This window comes from Castor canadensis, chromosome 8 (assembly GCF_047511655.1).
Source record: "Castor canadensis chromosome 8, mCasCan1.hap1v2, whole genome shotgun sequence".
Classification (NCBI taxonomy): Eukaryota; Metazoa; Chordata; class Mammalia; order Rodentia; family Castoridae; genus Castor; species Castor canadensis.
In genome coordinates, this window is record NC_133393.1 from 136,266,254 (window position 1) to 136,290,121 (window position 23,868).

Consider the following 23,868-nt stretch of genomic DNA (forward strand, 5'->3'; position numbering starts at 1 on the left):
GATGCAATCTACTACCCACCTTCCCCAGTTGGTTCTATTAAAAATAGCACTGTAAAAGAAATAAAATATGCCTGTTGCAAAGCATTTCATAGAGAGGCTTTTATGTGCAATTTAGCGGTTCATGGGAAAAAGAATAGAACTGGAGGCAAGGAAAATCCTTCCTCAGAAAATCAATGTGGCTTATTATTAGGATGTGCGCACTCTCTCTGCAGAGGGAGGGGAGTCAGGCTTTGGCTCACTTACATATGGGACCAGTGCCCTGTGGTTTGGGAGAGCGTGGGGGTTTTAACTGAAACCTTCCCTATGATGATTAGACTTTGCCAAGAGGAAGTGGTTGGTTCTACACTTAAATTCCTTCAGATGGCTCCCCTCCGGTGCACATCGGTATGACTTGACCTGCGAGGAAGAAGCAATGGACTAGCTTCTGTTGTCCTAGGTAGGAAGCATGTTTTACTGAAAAGTCTATGCATTTCAAGAACAGTGAAGCAGTTGACTTTGACAACTTCCTGGACTTTTCTAGGCCTCTTTTCATCTATAAAATAGGCATGATAAACATCAGTGAGCTATTTTGAAAATTGAATACAAAAAATATTCTCAGTAGTAAATCACATAGCACCCAATACATGGCAAGAGGGAAAACATTCCAGCTCCCTCTCTCTTTTTCATTTCTCTAATAGGACAATTATAACATACATTGTAAAGAAGTGTTCTCCCAGAGTTTGAGGAATGATATTCCCACAAACAACTTCAGCTGGAGGACAACCTCTGCTAAATTGGTGACAAAGTGCCTCCCTATGCAGATGCAGTCATGAGAACAAATAGCAGGGCCTGGAAGCAATCAGGACATCAGAGAGGAGCAACATCTAGGGCTGTGGAGAAATCTGCACTCCTCCACGCAGGAACAGACCTTCTCAGGGGTCATGGCCTATGAACTCTCCCTGTTCCCGCAGACCTGCTGAGAAGGTGGCGTTCAGACCAGGATAGGACTGTACTTCAGTGACTCTGCTCTCAGACTGGGGTGAACAGGAGCAAGGCTTTGATGTGGAGTTGTCAGCTGAGCATGGTAGCACATGCCTGTAATCCCAGCACTCAGGAGACTGAGGCAGGAGGATTGTGAATTAAGGTCAGTCTGTGTTATATAGGGAGATCCTTTCTCAGAAATAGAAACAAAAAAGAAAGCGGGGCTGTAGGATTAATGTGAGCTGCTGCTTTCGGAACTATGTATTTTATGGCAAATGACCTAAGACTTAGGTTTTAAATTTATCTAATAGACACAAGGTACTCTATGACACAATTCTTTATACACTGATTTAAATAGCTTTCATTTGTAATTAAAATTTAGATAAATTTTGTGTATTAACAAAAGTAGTTTTTCAAAAGATAAAATGCTAGCATATTTCTCTCTGGATATAATTTAACCTTAAGTGTGTTGGAGGGAAGAGGGAGAATCCCACTCTCAAAAATACATTTTAACTAAACAGTACTTTTTGTTCATATACTTGGCTCAGTTCAATACAGTGCATCATCTGTAGTCTGGTTAGTGTAACAGAGGATTATTAAAGGCATTTAGAGATAGGAGGGTATTTATCAGACTAATGACCACCCTTGTGTTGTAAGTCTAGGCACTCGATCACCTGAATATGTGCTGCTGTGTGATGAGAAGGACCTCCTGTGGAGTGGGCTGCTGCCTCCACTTGCTTAAGTGGATCCTCACTCACCAAGGGGATCATCAACCTGATTCATAGAAAGTGTAAGAATCTGAAGTATTTCCAAACATGAAAGGGCCTCCTTGTGATATAGTGACAATCGTTAAGAAATAAAACCTTAACAAAGATTTCACATGAAAGCAACTTAGAATACAAATAGTAATACCTGAAGTACCACCTCACTGATCAGAAAGATAAGGAAGATTTCCCAAGTATCTTCCTGTGTGGCATACACTTTAGTGAGAAAGAGAAGTTATGCATGCTGGGTAAGAAAACAGAGAATTTACACTTATTGATCACCTGCCATGTTCTAGATTATAGTAGTGCAGTGTATAATTTAATCTTGCAGCAGCCTTAGGAGATGGTTATTAAAAATCTGAATTTATAGGTAAGGAAGTTGGCATCAAAGTGGTTACAAAGCCACGGAATTGCAAATCTGGGATTTGAAGCCAGGTTGATTTAATTTCAAAACCTGATCTCTGCAAGAAGTCTATAAATGCAAACCTAGGAGTGCAGGATGATGCAGAATACACTATCGCATCACGTACCCGGTATCACTAGAGGACAGGTGTGCTATGCAACATAAGTAGTCAGTATCATTGCATCCTACTGCCAGTGCTGAGTTGTGTGGCATTTGATCTGACTTTAAGTTGGAAACCAAAAATGTTGCTTGCGACAATTATATGTTAATACATTCTGAGTGAGAATCTAAGGGACCTAAAATAAATTCAGTCAATTTCATTTTCTTGTATTTCTATCTTAGTTCTGGACAGTTAAGGTTGCTGGATAAGTTTCAAACTGCTGGGGACATTTTTTTTAAAAGGGGAAATTGGTTTCAATGATTGGAACTAGTTAAATGATTCACAGAGATGGCTCAAACTTTGAGCTGGTTCATACTTAGAGGAATGAAGATGAGAGCACTCCACATTTCTTCCTGGTTCAGTAACTATTACTTATTAAGCAAGTACCTGACACTGGAAGTGTTGGGTGCGGGAGGACGAACAAAATGCTGAAACAAATGGGCGAGAGTATGGAAATTAATGCTGGTCCTTCAGGTATTTCCATTGCTCATGATTTGACTCTCCAAGTATCCTTTGAGGTTTCAGCAACAAATGTCAGAAATGCCCATATGATTATAGAGCATCATTAAATCCAAGCAGAACCCTGGACTCCGTGATCTTCCAAAGCTAAATTCTAGAGACCGAAAACACCTACTAAATAATACAGTGTTTCCTCTTCCCCATTCTAAATTTCCCAATGAATTTCATTGCACCTCTCCATTGTCAAGCCAAAAGAAGACACTGAGACTTCATGAAAAATAATGTAGACAATTTAAATCAATACACATTAGAATTTTCTCGTCTCTTTGCCAGGGTACCCTAGAGTTTTATGCTGTTTTATAATAACTACTCTTCTGTGGTACCAACTTTCTGATGGGTTCAATACAAGGTGTATTCTAGTTGATACGCCACAATAATTCTAGGGAATATAGAAAATTTCATACTAATACTGTGAGAATAGTTGATAAAGCTTTTTTCTTTCCTTCCTTTCTTCCTTCCTTCCCTTCTCTCTTTCAACAGGGTCTTACTATGGAGCCCAAGCTGCTCTCCTACTCATGATCCTCCTACCTCAGCCTCCTGAATGCTGGGATTATAGGCTTGCACCACAGTGCCCAACATCAAAAGCTTCTTAAAGAAAGGGCTTACATCTTTGTATGCCTACAGTGTTGAACACGGTCTTCTCATGGTCAAAGTGAGGAATAAAATTTATTTACTTATATAAATATACATGTCAAAATGTAAAATTGATAAAATAAAAAAAAAAACATGTGTCAGACTCACTCTATCCCATTACATAGCTCTATCATACACCTATATTAGTGTCTCCATTTCTGTAGCGAGGAAAACTAGTAAGTAAGCTAAAATAAGCTACTAGCAAATATTAGATCTGTGCTTTGAATTAATGTCCATTTCTTTATTGCTTCATGTGATCTCTTAACCACACTTAGTAGCACCCCAGGGTTACTGGTGGAATGATAATTTCATGGGGTTGTTTATCACCCCTCCAGTTAAACCTAAACTTGAGGGGGAAGACTGCAAGTCAGAAGAGCTGTGATTCACAACTGGCCTAAGGACCGACTAGAATGTTACATGTTACAGTCAACCACTTAGACATAATTAGTGTGTAATTAAGAGGTAAAAGCTAAGGCATATACCGAGCTAGCCTTTGTCAACAGTAATGATCCTTTGTGGATTGAGTTTTTCCTTTCATTTTCATCACCACTGTAGAAAACTAGTAAACACAGGTGGGAGTTGGATGACTTTAGGAGAGATGGAAAGAAACAACTAAGGGAAAACAGCCTGTGGATTTGGTCACCACTAAAATGCCCTCAGAGGCAGTTTTCTCTGAGTGGCATTTTTATCATGTGCTCTTATTTTCTTTATAGTGCTTATGATATTTTTATGATTCTGTGGCACTATGTGCTTGATGAATTTTAGAACATTAGAATAACGTATAACATACCTGAGTCTAACTGTGGATTTAGTGCCCAAATCACCATTCTGAAAGAGAAGCACTCCTAGGTCCCTGCTTGAGCATTCTCAGTCTCACCAGCAGTCATTCTCTCTGAATAGTACAGTTGATAACAAAAGAAATTCTTAATTTCATATCAATCAAAGATCCGTAATCCTGCCACTTTCCTAAGTCATTCTGCAAGTATATGTGAAAGAACTATGTGGTGACATATTCTCCTCGGATGGTTCTTTGGGTCCTGGGAAAGGCCCTGGTGTGTATCAGCATTTCTGCGTGAGACAACAGGTTACATGTTCTGTTGCAGAACTACTATCATAGTTGTGGCATTAAGCATGTGGATAAAATTTTGAAACTTCTTTGATAACTTTTCAGCTTTAAAATCTGAAAAAAACTTTAGATTTCAGAAAATAATTGTAATTGTTTGGTCTTTTAAAAAGTTGTCACTTAATTAAACTGGGAACCAGCCAAATCTTGTCCCAGCACAGGAACAATGGGCAAGATGTTCCTATGACAGTCTTCTTTAGGCCTGTGTAATCTCCCCAGTGATTGCAACCACATGTTGCAATGTTGTATATTGCACAGGCTCTCATAAAAGTCAGTCTCCAACTTTCCTGTGACTTGGAAGGTAGACTTGTCCAGCTCTATCCCCAAAATAGTGACTCAGTAAAAGGAGACCCAAGAATGAAGATTTTTCGCCAGTTTTGGAAGTTCAGATGCAGGTGGTCTGCAGACCACTTTTTGAGAAAAAACTCCCTAATGTTAGTATTGGCAACAAGGCAGGCAGTTCATTTAGTTTTGCCTCATTAGAAAACTGTAAGGATAGTCAGATTTGGGATCCTTTCATAACTTTTCAAATATGTCAAGTAAGAAAGTCAAAACAAATCACCAGGCTTTCATGTTTGGTGTATGCTTTTGCTATGAAATTCACACACTTTCCAACTGCTACTGTTTTACATGGAAATGGTCTTCATTTTGTAGGCCCAGCTGTGGGAGCTCAAGACACATATGATGTCAATACGAAAGTAATACACATCAGAAGAAATGAGTAGACTTGAATCTGGTGTGGGAAGTTCCTCCTCAGGTAAGAATAAGATGGGGAAAATACAATGAGGAAAAGAAATAAAGGAGAGTGGAGGTCTGTGGCTCAGAAGGGTCAACTGACCATCTCGGTCGGTCCCATCTTCCCAGACATGTGACCAGGCTCTTGAGTCATGCTCTAGTTTCACCTGCATCACCACCGAGTGACAGACAGACTTGCTTTATAGCCCCAGCATTGCCTGACAACATTAGGCAAGTGCTGACTGTTACAGAGCTTCTCAGTCACCCAGCTACATCTCTGTAAAGACTCTCATCATCTACAGTTCTGCCAGTTCCCTGATGGGATCCAAAGCCAGTGAGGCTGTAGCTTGTCTTCACTTAAATTTTGATATTTTGTTCATCATGGGTTTTCGGTACTGATTTTTAATTTTTGAAATATTGCATTAAAATGTTACATATTTTCATGACTGTATTGTTTACCATCACTCCCACCTCTAAATTTTGCTCCCTAGGCAATTTATTTAATCACCTCATCCTAGTCTGGGCTTTGGTGATAAGGTCCTGTAGGTGTTTATCCTGTGATATATTTAGACTTCTCGTTCACAGAACTTAATCTTATTATCTTTAAAAAAATCAACTGTCCCTTCTGATTTGAACATGAGCTCCCCTGAAAGCTTAGAAATCACCAGCTCTAAATTTCACATTCTACAGATTTAACCAATATACACTTGCATCACTCTTTGTGGCAAAGTAAAAATGGAATCCAAATCTTTTGATTCTTAAGAATGGCAATCTTTTTAGTGTGAATATGACCATTATTTTGAGGCTTAACTATCTGGTATCTGATATCATCTATCATTATTAAGCAAAATCTTGGCAAAGAAGGTTTCAAATGTCCTTCTACTCTGAGCTTTAATTGTAGGAAAGAAATAATGTTTAAGGTAATATATTAAATAATGATGGAAAAACTAACTCTTTGAGAGATACTCTTCTAGGTATTAAGGAACACAACAAAATGAGTGACACATACTTCTTGCCAAATGGTGCTTACAACTTAGAAGAAGTTGTTAATTACTTTGGCTAGGATGGGATGTTTCACTGAGTGAGAAATAGTAGTGTATTAAATCATCAGATTCTACACCACTTTGAAGTGTTTCATACTGAGCTCAACATATAATATAAACTGACATTCTAAAATGAGAAAAATTCACAATCTCCTAAATTAATGTACTTAACTGATTTTGTTTTCAGGTCATGGTTATTGGATATCAGAGTAGAAAGAAGTAATTTTTAACTACTGTTATTATGGTAAAACATGAATTTATCTAAAGATTTTGATCATTCTCTGGCATTTCTTAAGCAAATTTCTTCATTAGAATGTAGAAGAAAGTTTCCTTACTTGTGGCCTCACCATTCATCTCTTCAAGTTCACTGTTGATTCCAACATCTATGGAATTCATTATTTTGTCAATCTGTGAGAGACAAAAGCCATGTAAGTGGATTATCACATTCACTTTTAACACTGCATTTTAAAATAACTTTAAATGACATGATAATATATTTTTGGAGTTATTACTATGGCAATACTATAATAGAGAGACCCGTAGGGAAAGATTTAAAGGGAAACAAACATCTCTTGAATTGTTTTTGAAAATATACATTATGCTCTTTAAAATATGAATTATGCTTCCTTAAACTGGGTTTGGTGGTTCACAACTATAATCTCAGTTCTCAGGGGGTGGAGGCAGGAGAATTATGAGTTTGAGGCTAGCCTGGCAAAGGGAACAAGACCTCATCTCAAAATAAACTAAGAACAGAAGTGCTGCAGGTATAGCTTGAGTGGTAGGGCACCTGCCTCGTATGCACAAGACCCTGATTCAAAATAAATAAATAAAAATTATGCTCCCCTTAAACTTTCAAAATGAGCTTGTCTGTTTTCTGCATCTCTTGAGATGAACTTTGTGCTTAGATGAATAAATAAGTTAGGAATTATGAACTCTTGTTGCTCAGAAGGGAATGGAGCTAAGGAGAAGTTCATGTGACAAGGTCTATCCTCTCTTGATATCCTTCCTCTTCAGCATGACAGCATGCACTTCATTTGACTGATGAGGTGACAGGTTTCAGTTTGTAGGTATGGCTATTGGAATCAAGTTCTAACTAGGTGGTTTGTCAGCCAAAAGCTGATTAGTAGCATCCAATAACAAGAATATATACAACTTAACTCTAAATGCTGAGTTAAATACTAATCTTGTCTCCAAAAAGGGATTCCAAAAAGGATTTCAAATGTATTCACAGAGTTAAATGGATATAGTCAAAAAAACCTCTCCACCTAATAGTTTGGAATGACTATCTAATTGATAGCCATCTATGGTTTAGTCTCTTTTTTCCTCATACTGGCAATCTGAGAAAGATGGCAGGTTTCAGAAAGAACAATGAATATTACTTAAATGCCCCATTTGGTTCACCCTAAAACAGATGTAGAGATAGCAAGTGATTTTCCCAAATAGTTCAATTCAGAATGTCAATATCAAAAGCATATCCATTTCTAGTTCTCAGAATACCATAGTGACCTAATGTGCTTCAAAACTTAATCCAACTGGCACAGTCTTTTGAGAGACAAAATGTGACATGTTAGAATGAAATATCAATAGAGACTGTGGCCCATTCTTTAAAGCAATTCAAGCAATTCAAGAACAAGAAAGGCAAGTAACTTTATTATTTTATGATGTAATTCTCCTTAGGGACAAAGGATATTTCATAGTTTTACAAGGGCACTTACTTTCTGAATAATTCCATCAGATTAAAGACTGTGTCTTTTAGTAGAGCTTAAATTGGTAATACTTGACCTTAAAACAGTTTTTCCCTTTAATGTTTCTCTGATAGCTATAAAAGGGAAATATTAAGTGTGTTTATTGCATTGTTTTTGAAGAAGAGCCAGGACCACTGGCTTTATCATTAAGGTTAGAACCATAAGGAATTGTTGTAAAAATATAGGATGCTTTATTTTATATTGTTTTATTATTGTTGCACTGGGGATACATCGTGACATTTACAAAAGTTCTTATAATATATAATAGTTGAATTTATCCTCTCTATCATTCACCTTTATCTCTCCTCTCTTCTCTCTCTAAAGAAGACAGACAAGTTCACACAGAGCTTAGCAAGCAGCAAAATGACACTGAGCAAAATATCAAGATTTTTCTTGGTTTGTTATCTCTGATTTTTTAGTAGAACATGATGTGAACATTCTCTTGTACTTCATAGCTAGTTATTACTTCTGTTTGATATTAATTTCTATGGAAACAATAGATTTTCTCCACTTGTGGAACTATGTTTATTTTTATACTTGCTGTGAAATTGCCATGTATTACCCATAGAACCTTTTCCCTTCCAGTTGGAGCTGTATGCATGTATTAATTGTTTTTTTCCTTTTAGTGTCTGAAAGAAACTAAGAAGACAAAAATCATTCCCCTAATCCTCCCTTAACTCCAAAGCCTTATTTAGAGAATATTAAGAAGATCTAGGCTTACTTCTTCCCATTCAGATGTGAAAGATGGTGTTCTTTCAGAATTTTCTTTAGAACTGTGTTCAGCAGTTGAAGATTCACTCCAGTTAACTCTTGATGCTTTCTCCTTTGAAGGGTAGGCAATGAGATCAGAATCAGATTTAGAGACATTTTTGGACAAATGCATGTCGACCAGGGCTTTAGGCAATGACCTTATTCTCCCCAGAGTACACGCTCTCTCCACAAATCCCCCCGTGTTCACAACCCACTGGTCCCCATTCCGGGATCCGCTCCTGGTTGTTCTTGTACCAACAATGGTATGATTCTCGAGTTGGTTGCTTTTTTTGTGAAAAATTGTTCTACTGACCACTTTGGGTTTAATTTTCTTCACCAAAGGTTCTGAGTTATTTTCTATTGGAGTCTGCTTGAAAGGCAAAGGGCTATTTGCCAAAGTAACTTCATCTTGTCCTTCTTCACATTGTTCTCTTTTCCCATACAGGTGAAATGGATTTTCGGGGGACTCACAGGCCGGAGATGATCCATGGAGAAGACCTGCAAATTGCCCAGGATCATATTCTTTTGGAGGATCATTGTCATCCTGTTGAGAGAGGTCATCTGCAAAAGGAGAAAGGATGTCAGGATACTTGTTTATGTAGGATTCTGAATGCTGTGACACAATAGCAGTGTCCTTATGACCTTGTACAATATCCACACATTTGACTTATTACTACATTGAAATACCCTGGCCTTATGAGATACCCATGACTCTATAGTGCTGTATACAAAATGAATATATATGTGTGAATTTAATCTTCCTGATACACCAAAGGTAGGAATTGAGTATTAAGTGATTATATACCCTTCTTGCTTCTCCACAGGGCATATGTTTTATATTGAATGGACAAAATTGGGTTCCTTGAAGTGGGACAACAACATTCAAAGTCTCACAGTAAATGACTATTGTACAGTAGGGCATCAGACAGGTAAGCCAAAATTAAATATAATGATATCTGCCTGCTCTCTTCCCAGCAAATAAATTAAAAATCAAAATCTTGAAAATAAGACAACTAGAAATAAAGTAAGGTAAATAATCTTGATTACTTTAAACATAAAATTAAGAATTATTCTAGAAAGATTTTGTGATTTAATCAAAAAGGATTTGTTCAGGCTTAACAGAGGCAAACAATGCATTCATCATATCACTGGAAAGCAAGTCTTATGCAAAACTGATACTGAGCTATTAACACAATGCTATCTTTTTCTCTCTTTTTTTGAAATAGCATTAGTTATTTTCTGATTTCTTTAGATCTTTGAAAGTGTAGTGCAGAAAAGAAACCAAAGAAGAACAAACATTTTTATTGCTTTAGAAATGTTTTCAAAGGTATACATAAATTTTCTCTGATATTTAAAATACATCATGCCAGGCATATCCCTGCATATTGGACAAAATGTCCTTTAAAAAAGGATGAAGGCAGGAAAGATGGTGGGTTAAAGACACCCAGCACTTTCCTGGTCTATACAAATCTGAAACAAGATATTAGGTGGGTTGCTGCAGGGAGAGGTAGGTGGTATGGAAAAGCAAGCAAGGAAAACAGTAAACAGTAGACAGCTAGAGACCAAATGAAGTCTAGAAATATTATAATTTAGATTTATAAAAGAAACAATGGACCCTAACATAGAGCACTAAGCAAAATGGTAGAGAAGGGGGAGACTCTCCCTACCCCCTCCACAGGGCTGCAGACAAGAGAGAAAAGAAAAGCCTCGGGGAGCCTCATAGACACACAAGCTGGCACTGTGCAAAAACTGAGCTGAAGACAGTGCAAGGCCCCACTTGAAATTAGCCTAACCCACTGCATTTTGTAATGGACTCAATCTTGTCTGGCAGGAAGGCTGTTAAACTTTGTTTTGCAGAAACTGTTTTTCTGAACTTAAGCAGAACCCCACTTGCATTTTGTTGGCAACATATTCTGACCACATGGTGTCATAGAAAAGATTGTACAAGCTGACAAATAACCATCCTGGCAAAACATTAAGAAACTGACCACCCTAGTGGCTTCCTGGGTCAGCTAGCTGAACCAAACTAAAGCTAAAACATCAGCAATACATTCCTTCTACATCTCAAATGCTTGTAAACCCCAGCCCTAATCTCATTATGGGCTGATGCATCAGCCACTTTCCTCCCTTGGAAAGTGAATAAAACTTTGCTTCTGCTTCAAAAATTGTTTTCCTGTGAAATCTTTTATTCTCTCAGCACGTTGGCCTCATGGACTGGGACCTAAAAGACAATGTAGTAAACATATACTGGAGAAAGACCCCTGCATTTCTTAGCTTACTCACTGGTACCACAAAGCAAATTTCAAAATAATTCAAATTATTTTTTCAGATCAAAGTGGAATAAAATTAGAAATCAATAGCAAGAGAAACTATGGAAACTATACAAATACATGGAGATTGAACAATATACTTCTGAGTAATTAATAGTAGGTCATTGAAGAAATCAGGGAGGAAAATTAAAAAAATCCTACAATCAAATGAAAACAACTCATCAGAACCTCTGGAATATAGCATATATAGTTCTCACAGGGAAGTTAATAGCTTTGAGTGCCTATATACTGTAGAGATCTCAAATAAATAACCCAATTATGCACCACAAGTTCTGAGAAAAACAAGAACAAACAAAACACAAAATTTGTAGACAGAAAGAAATAATAAAGATCAAGACAGATCTTAATTTTCTAAATTAATGAAATGGAAACTAAAAGAAAACAAAGAATGAATGCAACAGATCCAGTTTTTAAAAAAGATAGACAAGACTGATGAACCTTTAGCCAAATTAACCAAAAGATAGAGAGAGAAGACCCAAATTAATAAAATTAGAGATTAAAATGGGGATGTTACAACAGATACCAGAGGGTCATTGGGGAATATTTTGAAAACTTATATTCCAATAAACTGGAAAAATCCAAGGGAAATTTATAAATTTAAACAAATATACCCTACTGAACCAAGATGATATAAACAACCAAAACAGAGCTAGAATGAACAGTGAGACTAAAGCAGTAATAGTTCCCAAGAAAGAAAAGCCAAGGACTAGATGGAATCACTGCTGAATTCTTCTAGACCTTTAAAGAACATCAATGATTCTCAAATGATTCCATAAAACAGAAAGAAAGGAACACTACCAAGTTTATTCCACAAAGCCAGTATTACCCTGATTCCAAAACCCAATAAGGACACACACACACACACAAAAGAAACCTATAGACCAACTTTTTCTATGAACATTGATGCAAAAATACTCAATAAAATACTTGCAAACTTAATTCAACAACACATTATAAAGATTATACACCATGATCAAGATGGTTTCATTTCAGGGGTGCAAGGATGTTTCGACATATGCAAATCAAGGACAGAAATCTCAAATCAACTCAGTACACGAGGAAAAAGCCTTTGATTAAAATTCAACATCTATTCATGATAAAATGCCTGAATAAACTAGGAATGGCAGTATAATCCCTCAATATAGTAATACAACAAACCTATAGCCAACATTATTCTAAATGAAGAAAGAGTGAAAGAATTTTCTCTAAAATAAGAAATGAGACAAAAGTGTAAATCTCTCCAAACTTATCCAACATAATGCTTGAATTCTTAACCAGACAAAAATGCAAGACAAAGGAATAAAAGGGATCCAAATAGGAAAAGAAGAAGTCAAGTTATCCTTATTTGAAGATATGATCCTACACTTAAAAGGCCCCAATGACCCTACCAGAAAATTTTTTTTATTATTGTATTATTCATATGTGCATACAAGGCTTGGGTCATTTCTCCCCCCTGCCCCCACCCCCCCCTTACCACCCATTTTCTGCCCCCTCCCTCTCCCCCACCCCCTCAATACCCAGCAGAAACTATTTTGCCCTTATTTCTAATTTTGTTGTAGAGAGAGTATAAGCAATAACAGGAAGGGACAAGGGTTTTTGCTGGTTGAGATAAGGATAGCTATACAGGGCATTGACTCACATTGATTTCCTGTGCATGTGTGTTACCTTCTAGGTTAATTCTTTTTAATCTAACCTTTTCTCTAGTACCTGTTCCCCTTTTCCTATTGGCCTCAGTTGCTTTTAAGGTATCTGCTTTAGTTTCTCTGCGTTAAGGGCAACAAATGGTAGCTAATTTTTTAGGTGTCTTACCTATCCTCACCTCTCCCTTGTGTGGTCTCGCTTTTATCAAGTGCTCAAAGTCCAATCCCATTGTTGTGTTTGCCCTTGATCTAATGTCCACATATGAGGGAGAACATACGATTTTTGGTCTTTTGGGCCAGGCTAACCTCACTCAGAATGATGTTCTCCAATTCCATCCATTTACCAGCGAATGATAACATTTCATTTTTCTTCATGGCTGCATAAAATTCCATTGTGTATAGATACCACATTTTCTTAATCCATTCGTCAGTGGTGGGGCATCTTGGTTGTTTCCATAACTTGGGTATTGTGAATAGTGCCGCAATAAACATGGGTGTGCAGGTGCCTCTGGAGTAACCTGTGTCACAGTCTTTTGGGTATATCCCCAAGAGTGGTATTGCTGGATCAAATGGTAGAACAATGTTTAGCTTTTGAAGTAGCCTCCAAATTTTTTTCCAGAGTGGTTGTACTAGTTTACATTCCCACCAACAGTGTAAGAGGGTTCCTTTTTCCCCGCATCCTCACCAACACCTGTTGTTGGTGGTGTTGCTAATGATGGCTATTCTAACAGGGGTGACCTACCAGAAAATTCTTAAAGCTGATGAACACTTTCAGCAAAGTAGCAGGATACAAAATCAGCATATAAAACATCAGTATCTTCTCTATAAAGTAATTATGATCATGGTGAGAAATAAATCAGAAAAGTAATCCCATTCATAACAGTCTGAAAAAAATACCTAGAAATAAACCCAATCAAGGAGATGAAAGACCTCTATCATGAAAACTATAAAATATTGAAGAAAACAATTGGAGAAGACACTAGGAGATGGAAAGACTTCCCATGTTCATAGATTGGCAGAATTAATATTATAAAAATATGATTACATTAGCAAAAGTAATCTATATATTCAATGTAATCTCAGTTACATTAAATTGTATCAAAATTCCAATGATATTTTTCACACAACTATAAAAACAATCCTAAAAGACCTTAAATAGCCAAAAGCAGTCTTGAGGAAAAAGAGCAATGCTGGAGCTATCATAATACCTGACTTCAAATTATACTACAGAGTGATAGTAACAAAAACAGCATGGTCCTGGCACCAAAACAGACATACGGACCAATGGAATGGTATAAGACCATTAATAAGACCATTAAGACCTAGTAATACATATAGCTACAATCATGTGATTTTTACAAAAGTGCCAAAAATAGACTTTGGAGAAAAGACATTCTTTTCAACAAATGGTGCCAGGAAAACTGGATATTCACATGCAGAAAACAGAAACCAGATCCCTATCTCTCATCCTGTACAAAAATCTATTGGAAATGGATCAAAGACCTTAATCTCAGACCTAAAACTTAGAGCCTACTAAAGAAAAACACAGGGGAACTATTTCAAGATACAGGCATAAACAATGACCTTCTGAGTAAGACTTACATAGTCCAGGAAATAATAGCAAGAACTGGCAAATAGAATTGAACCAAATTAAAAAGCACAACAAAGAAAACAATTATCAGAGTGAAGAGACAGCCTACAGAATGAAAGAAAGTCTTTATTAGCTATTCATTGGACAATGGATTAATATCTGGAATATATAAAGATCTCAAAAGAAAGAAATAATCTAATCAATAAATGGGCAGATAAATTGAATAGACAGTTCTCAAATGAAGAAATACAAATGGCAGATAAATACATGAAGAGATGTTCAATATGTTTAGCTATCAGAGAAATGCAAATCATGTGAGATTCCATCTCAACCCAGTCAGAATGGCTATCATCAAGAAAACAAACAAGAAGTCTGGCAGGGATGCAGGGTATAAAGAAATCTTTATACCCTGTTGGTGGGAGTGTAAATTAGTGTAGTCACTGTGGAAGGTTCTCAAAAAACTAAAAACAGACATATATGATCCACAACTGGATGTATGCCACTGGAAATCTACGTCAGCTCACAACAGAGATTGCTGCACATCCACATGGATAGCATCACTAGTCACAACAGCCACATTATGACACAGCCTAAGTAATAATCAATTGATGAATGGATAAGGAAAATGTGGAATATATACACAATGGAGTATTATTCTGCCATAGCAAGAGCAAAATTATGTCATTTGTAGGAAAGTGGATGGAACAGAAGATCAACATGTTAAGCAAAATAAGTCAGACTCAGAAAAACAAATATGGTGTGTTTTCTCTCAAATGTAGAATCTGGAGTAAAAAAAGGAAAACACATGGAAGTAGAATGGATGCTATTCAGGAAAAGGAAGAGGATCTGCAGAGAGGGCAGTAGGGACAAGAAAGAGCAATGGGCGATGAATATGACCAAATATATTATATACATGTATGAAAGTGTCACTGTGAAACCCATTATTTTGTATAATTAATATATGCCAATAAAATAAACAAATACATTATGGTTCTTTATAACTTAATTTTTCATTTAAAGATATACTGTGTAAAAACCTTGTCAAAGGACTTAGCAAAGGAAATCACTTTACTTCTTTCAATGGTCATTTTAATTCATAAAGACAGACAGACATCTGCTAGGATCAAAGGTACATTATCTGAGAAGTCCATGATCTACTCTTGAGAAGTCTGTTATAGCCAATATGGACAACAATGACCACAAACACAAAGTCAGTTTGCTAACTCACACTTTAAATAAGTTAGTTATTAAAGCATTGAACACCAAAGCTAAGAATTAACAAGTGACATTTAAAGAGTATGTTCTATTTAGTAAGCACTGAATTAGGAGTTACATTTATAACATCTCATTTGATTTTCATAGCAATCCTGTGATGTCTAATCATGATTTTCTGATGGACAGAGCTATGGACAAAATATGGAATTCTCCTATTTTTTGAGAGATTGGCAACCACAATAAGTCACAGTGGACATTTGACCAGATGCTGCTACAGACAATCTACTCTTCAACTTGAGGACTGGCTCCAGGTCTCCAAGCTGTTCTCTTTCTGGGGGCTGGTAAAAGCAGGTTTGTTCCTTGCTCTCCATATTTCTCGACTTCACCCTGGTTCCTACTAAGACTTTACCAAAGAGAAGATTTCTCCCCGCCCAGACCTATCACATCAGCATCCTGAAATGTAAGAAAGAAAAGTGATTCCAAGAGATACCAATCCAAATGAGAAACAATCTGTACCCATTTAGTGTTATTATAACCACTTTCATTTTCCCACACAAACTGTTCATCCCTTTCCTAAGTAGCCACACTATGTTGTTTATGACTCCATTTTGTCCTCTCTTCACAACAGAGCTCTTCTTGAGGTAGTGGGCGAAATGGAGTCTTGAACTCTTTCCAAAGGCTAGAGTTTATGAATTACTATGTCCATTTTTTAGAAGTCAAAACTAACACTTAAGACAACATAAGTTCTTGAAGTTTCTCTACCATAGGTGGTTAAGTCAAGATTCAATCTAGGGTCTATTAGATTTTAATATCTTTTGGCCTGGAATATACAATTACTATTAAGACAAAAAACAGTTTAAGGTTGATTTACCAAGAGGACAAATCAGGATGCTTTTTGTGGAGAGGTACATATTTTTCCTGTTCATGACTATTTTTAGAATTTGGGAGAATTGTACTAAGAGCATTAGAATTTTGTTTGTTTGGGAGATGGGTTTCTTCTTACAGATAAGCTAATAGTAGGAGGGAATAAGTCCTGGTATTCTTTTCAAATTTATTATCTCCTGCTTTTGTACCAATGACTTGGATCCCCCAGAGTACATAACATCATAAGTAGGTGGTATGGGATGGCAGTACAGGTGACAAGGAAGAAGGAATTTCAAAATAAGGAAGTTTAGAATTTCATTTTGTAGGTTGCTGAAGAAGGAAAACTAAAGGGATTGAGTTTGAAAGGAAAAATTAAAACGTCATCTTGTCAGAAAAAGTTTCAATAAACATCTGTCAGAAGGGTTTCTGACCATGTTCATTATCTAGAATAAAGAGAATTTCAGGGATGTTATATTATTCAAAGCTTTCTGTGAGTAATATCATTAGGTTACCATCTCCTTTGTGTTTGACCAAAATGAATATAATTACAAACCCAAAATGCTTTATATTGTCCTTACTTACCCAAGTAAAAGAGAATTTAGTTATTATCTAATTAGTTTTTTGAATGACAGTTCTTAGCATCATAATAGCTGGTAACATTTTTGTCAGGAGTGGTGAAATATTACCCACTCATTTCAGTGACCAAACTGGAAAGATTACTCAAATCAAAGAAACTGAGAAGTTAGTATGAAACCTGAAAACTTTGTGTGGGGACTGATTACAGTCAATCTGCCCAGAGCTGCATGTCATCACAGCTCTCCCTGCCTCCTGTCCTTCTGCTGACTCCCACTGTGGCTTTGTGCCTTGTATTGGTCAGTGAAGACAGCAGCAATCTGGATATAAATAGAAATCTGAAAAGCACTTGTGCATTTGACTTGTTGCTCTTAGAACCTTGCCACATGTGAGCAATCCAGGCTAGACTACTGGATGATGAAATGACACATTATCTAGTTTTAAAATGTAGGTTTTATTATTTTTCGGGTATGTTGAAGTCAATGGATCAAGAGAGGACTGTCACTAAAAAAAAAAAAAAAAGGATTGTTTTACTCCAAGCAGAGGGGCACCCCATACTTTAGTGGGAAACAGGAGGAAGCACTAAGGCCAGCCAGGAGGTAAGAGACTTTATTGTGTCTTCTGTGGGAAGAATAAGCAAAGAAGAGATAAACAGGTTTAGGATTTTCTAGTTTGAATAATTTCAGCAGGTTCTGAGGCATAAGGAGTCTTCCTAGATGTCTGATACCTGGCCCGGGTGGGGCAGGTGAATAGACTAGGGTGTGAGAGCCTGATAGCGGAGTTGGGAGTATGCACTGTGGATTGGTAGGTTTCATGCTTTTCATAACAAGCATGCTCACAGGGGAGTTGTTTACTATGTCTAGGAATTAGCTAGCCCTAGGATAGTCCCTCCAAGATCAGAAAGTCTCAAAATGTCAAAGCATAAAAACAAAACCAACTAACCAAACAGAAAATAAGAAGACATGGTTAATACTCTAGCCACTTATGTCATGTCGACAATATCCAGCCAACTTCTACATATGTGAGTGAAACCATCCAAGATCAACTAACTTTGGGCTAATCTGCCAAGTGACCATGATGCATCAGCAAGCACTGCCAGGATGAGTTGAGGTGGCCCGATCCAAAGAAAATACTCAGAATCAGGAACTAAATTCATGGCTATTGTTTTAAGCCACTAAGTTTGAGGTGGTATGATTATGGCAACAGATAACTAACTCCAGGTGTATCTCACATCTTAAAGAATTAATACACTCAAATTCTACATCTAGAAACTGATGATAGTAACCGTGTACACATAAAAGAGTCATGAACATTGAGTGAGGTAAGAGAAGTGTCTTAGTCCATCTAGGCTGCTGTAACACACACTGTAAACTTGGTAGCTTGTAAACAAGTATTGTTTTTCACAATTCCAGAGGCTGTGAAGCCCATGATCAAGACACCAGCAGATCTGATGTCTTATGAGGGCCCATTTTCTGGCTCACAGATAGAACCATCTTGCTGAAACAGAAGATAGGAGGGATGGAGCTCTTTGGAGTCTCTTTTATGAGACTCCACCCATTTTATGTGAATCCCACCCATGAAGGCTCAGCCCTCATGACCTCTCAAAGGCCCCACCTCCTAATACTATCATCTTAAAGGTTTAGGACAGTGACACATGCATTTAGGGGGACACAAACATTTGGATCATAGTAGAAAGTAAAGCAGTTAGAACAACTCCTATTGCATAGAACAACAGGAACACAGATTTCTATTACTGTAGCAAAAATTTTAATCTAGAAGATTCTACTTTTATAAAGAAATATAGTACTCACTGATTATATTAGATAATAAAGATTACTATTTTGACATGGTACTCATATGGGGTTTACTCCTTTGTTTCTGTTAACTCAAAAAAGTACACTTTAAAAGATTTTGTGTTTACTTACTATTTCTTTAGATGAAACTGAGGCATTGTATATGAATTAAACTGTTTTTTATTACTTGTCTCATTTAATTTCACACTTCTCTTTTGATAAGTAGATATTTCATGCCAAGGTATAGAAGTAAATATGTGTGAATTCCAATCTGATAGTTATTCAAAGCATCATTAGCATTTCAAAGAAATGTCAAAGTAAGTATCCAGTAGTAAGCAGTTCAATCTCTTACCCATCTTTGTCCCTGATTTCATCAACTAAATAAATACCCTAATAACAATAAAACCCACAATGTCATGTTTGGATAAAAATAACTTATGAAAAAAAAAGTGACCTTTATTATTGATCACAACTTTTGTCTATTTGGTCAACGCGTTCCTCTTTAGAAAATAAAAAAAATATCTCTTCAGCGATTACAATGATGATGTTGGTATTAGTAAAACTTGTAAATCCAATTTACAAATATGTATAAAACACTTCCTGTTTATCTGGTGGTAAACTCTCAGCTGGGCCAAAGGCACCATCTGGCCTCCATGGCACTTACATTTCAGCAAAAGAGGAAACTATAGGCAAATAAAGAATAGTATAATTTCCGATGATGGTAAGTTCTATGGAGAAAAGAAAGTAATGAGATGGGAATGAAATAAAGATGCCACAGGTAATTAAGGAAAGTCTTTCTGAGGAGCTAACATTCCAGTGGTACTGAGGTTTGAACTCAGGGCCTCATGTTTGCTAGGTAGGCGCTCTACTGCTTGAACCACTCCACCATCCCCCTCATTTTTCTTAATACTTCATAGAAATGACTAAGGAGAAGGCCCTGTACCATGAAGTGGGGAAAGCTATTGTGTGATGCATTCCTGTTCCTACTTCCTAATAGTCCCTTCTCATTCAACATGGGAAACAAAAATGAATTAAGACAGAACCCCGTTTAAAGACATTGCAAGCAAAAGAGATGAAATTACATGTTTAATATCTAAAGTATTAAACCAAAAAAATACAGCCCCCTCAAATTTGAAAACTGTAACTTAAAATTTCCAAAGAAGTTAACATCGGGGATTTCAGAGCTACGGGTTGGTAGAAGAGTTTACCAAGAGGAGAGAGAAGAAGGAGCAAAGGTTTATCAGGATGCTGCTTAAGAGGAAAGCAGGCAGTCTAGCAACAGGAAAGTGCTGTTACTGATGTGCTGATGCAGGTTTGGGGGCAGGCTTTTATGGGTAATCTTTTCTGGTGTAAGTGGGCTTTGTTGACTAGCTGTTTGGGGGACATCTTGCAGTTTAAGCATTCTTGTAGCTGCGACCTCAGCTTTCTAGAAGCATTTTGTGCAAACATCCTTGTGGCTGTCACCTTGGCTTCCCTCAAAGTATTTTGTGACGCATCCTTGCAGCTGGGCACAAACATCCTTGCACTGTGATGGCCTTCACCTCCTGCTTTAGCACCTTTGTTCCCACCACGTCCCTTACTGGGATTTATCCACAGTTAAAAGAAGTTAAGACAATGATCAAAGCTGTGAAAGAACAATATGAATCTTGGTCTGGGAGTGATGGCTCATCCCTATAATCACAGCTACATGGGAGGCAGAAATAGGAGGATTGCTGCTTGAAGCCTGCCCTGGAAAAAGTGAGCTATCCCCAAAATCAAACCAGGCATGGAGGTTCACATCTGTAATCCCAGCTATATCGGAGGCAGAAGTAGGAGAATTGTGGTCCAAGGCCAGCCCACACAAAGCACAAGACCCTATCTGGAAAAACACACTAAAGTAAAAAAGGCTGGGGGCGGGGTGGCTCAAGTGTTAGAGCACCTACTTACCAAGTGCAAGGCTCTGAGTTCAAACCCAGTACTACCAGAAAAAAAAAAGAGAGGAACTCAAACATGAGATAGCTGGCCCATGCCTTTCCTTTTGTCCTTTTATTCCATGAGCAATTCAGTTCTAATGTTAGACAGGGAAGAGTGAGATATCATGAACACTTAAGGGGAAAGAGGGTTTGCAATGAATCCAGTGCTGGGTATCACAGTCTGAACACAGGAATAGTGGTATCCATTTTGGGAGGAATTCCAGCACAACATGTTGGAGTCCAAGTGGGATTAGGAGGGTGTCCAAATGACGGAGTGGCCTAGGTTAGAGAGTCAGAGCCCAGGAAGGATAAGGAGGGAATTTAGGCAGGGGGAATAGTCAGTCTAGCAGGAATCAGAAACTAAGCAAAGCTAGAAAGATACCTCAACAGAGGGTTAGCCTAACAAAGAGTGTCAAGCCGGAGAGGGTGAAGAGGTCATCTATGTCCAGAAGAGGGAAGTATTCATGTATGGGATGGCTTTGGCATGGGATGTCAAATTCCCATCAGGGAAAGAAGGTTTTTTACAGGTAAGAATGGCTTGCTTTTAAGTAACTGAGTCTCAGTAGAGGTGAGCTGAGTGTTGATGCAGAGAGATAAATGTCATGGAGAGCCAAACCTCTATCAGGGTGAGAATAATGTGAGTGGGGAAAAGATGATGAATATGGGAAATTGGTTAATGTCAGAAGGATTGAAAAAATAAGTAACTACATGAAGGATAATGGGAGCTATTCTTCTCATTGTTTAGAATTTTACAAATAAAAGCTGGTAAAAATCAGTGTGTGTGATGTTCTATTGGAATGAGAGATAATCTGTGTTTTCAAGATAGACAAACAGACAGATAGATACACACACACATATATATCCATACATGGATAGATAGGTAGATAGGTAGATAGACAGATAGATAGATAGGCAGACATAAATATTTGTGTATGTATATTTTTATAGAAATATATTACCTAACTCTGTTCATTAATAAGTCCTGGAAAATTGACATCTCAATAGCAGTAAGTAAACTCCAGCTTTTGGCTCTTAAATATATTTTCCACTAACATAAATAGAAGTCCATTGAAAGTGACTGATACCAGGGCTAGTACAAGGTAATTGCAAGATAAGCCTAGAACATCTTGTGCCAGAAAGAAAAGAAGTTCTCAAAAAATGGTGGGGCATGTTAAAAAGACAGAGATTCCAGCTTGGGTGGTTTCCTACTGGTTAAGTTGAGGACAATTTTAGGAACACATTAACTAATGACAGTCATGGGTTTTAACCCATTAAATAATATAGGAAAACATGAGCCCATGAAAATAAATAAATAATTTTTAAAAGCTTAGGAATGGGAAACTCAAATATTGCAAATTGCCTCTCCACAGACAGTGAAGATTAAATCTTCACTGCATAAAATGTTTGGGTCATTTCTCCCCCCCTTCCCCCACCCCCTCCCTAACACCCCTGCACTCTCCCTCTCCCCCCCCATCCCCTTGCTACCCAGCAGAAACTATTTTGCCCTTATCTCTAATTTTGTTGAAGAGAGAGAATAAGCAATAATAGGAAGGACCAAAAGTTTTTGCTAGTTGAGATAAGGATAGTTATACAGGGAGTTGACTCGCATTGATTTCCTGTGCCTGTGTGTTACCTTCTAGGTTAATTCTTCTTGATCTAACCTTTTCTCTAGTTCCTATTCCCCTTCTCCTATTGGCCTCAGTTGCTTTAAAGTATCTGCTTTAGTTTCTCTGTGTTGAGGGCAACAAATGCTATCTAGTTTTTTAGGTGTCTTACCTATCCTCATACCTCCCTTGTGTGCTCTTACTTTATCATGTGATCAAAGTCCAATCCCCTTGTTGGGTTTGCCCTTGATCTAATATCCGCATATGAGGGAGAACATATGATTTTTGGTCTTTTGGGCCAGGCTAACCTCACTCAGAATGATGTTCTTCAATTCCATCCATTTACCAGCGAATGATAACATTTCATTCTTCTTCATGGCTGCATAAAATTCCATTTTCTTAATGCATTCGTCAGTAGTGGGCATCTTGGCTGTTTCCAGGGACATACTACCTTAATCAAATGATCAAGGTTACCATCATCAATAATAGGACATATCAAAAATATATTCTACCTGATAGGGTACAATGAGAAAAAAGGGAGAGTCAGTTCTGGATTTTCCTGCCAAAGATGCATAACCTAAATCCAGTCATGTAGAAATATCAGATGAACCCAACTCATAGAAAGTCTACAAAACAACTGTCCTGAAATCTTCACATGTGAAGGTGAATGGTATGAAAGTCATTGTATGTCAGGGGAACTGCTGCAGATTGAAGGAGATAAAAAGACACTGCAATTAAATACAACATGTGATCCAAATATAGATCCTATCATTATAAAAAATTTTATCAGGGAAGCTAATAAAACTTTAATAGGTCCTGAGGAACAGATGCTGGTCATGTATTAATGCTAATTTCCTGCTTTGTTAGCACAGTGGGTGTGTAAGAATTTACTTGGTTGTAGGAAATGGTCACTGAAGTAGTTGTTCCCCAAGTGGGGTCTAAGGATGCTTGAAGTAGCTAAACACAAAATTTCAGATTAATACTAAGACAATATTTGCCCTTTTCACTCTCATGATCTCATCAGTATATAGTGGGGTTGTTCAAAGGCTACATGATGTCTTTCCATAATGGAAATAGCAGATGCCTCTATATCTCAGCTATGGGAATTGTCATACTGTCATTTCTTCTTGAATGAAGAAAGTTATATCTAAACCTCAAGTAAATGGAGCAAGGATATAAATGCCACTTACACTACTGTACTGCAAAGTACCATTGCAAAGAAAGAGTGAAGAACTAAGAACAGTAATCTCATCTACTGCAGAATATTTCTAACTTTTCCCATTTTCTGTAAGTTTTGGATAGACATCATTTATTAAGTCAAATGTGTTCTCTTCTAAGGTTGCTGTGAATTTTAAGTATGGTTAGATGTTGAATTTATATCAAATGTTTTTCTGCACCTGTTGACTATGCAATTTTTATTCTTTAATCTGTTAGTGTGAATGACATTTATATATTTTCAAATGTTAAACAT

The 23,868-nt window shown here is 37.2% G+C and overlaps 1 protein-coding gene across 14 annotated transcripts in view; it reads right to left on the bottom strand.

Annotated features, from left to right (window-relative positions):
* Positions 1-23,868, bottom strand: part of Anks1b (ankyrin repeat and sterile alpha motif domain containing 1B) — a 1,133,346-nt gene that overhangs the window by 426,015 nt on the left and 683,463 nt on the right. For 13 of the 14 annotated variants that reach the window (XM_074084193.1, XM_074084192.1, XM_074084190.1 and 10 more), the window contains 2 exons: positions 8,807-9,396; positions 6,676-6,748 (listed from right to left, as the gene is read on the bottom strand). In XM_074084193.1, coding sequence (XP_073940294.1) covers positions 6,676-6,748; positions 8,807-9,396 — 663 coding nt within the window. The remainder of the gene's footprint in view (positions 1-6,675; positions 6,749-8,806; positions 9,397-23,868) is intronic. The other variant, XM_074084191.1, reaches the window with a different exon arrangement.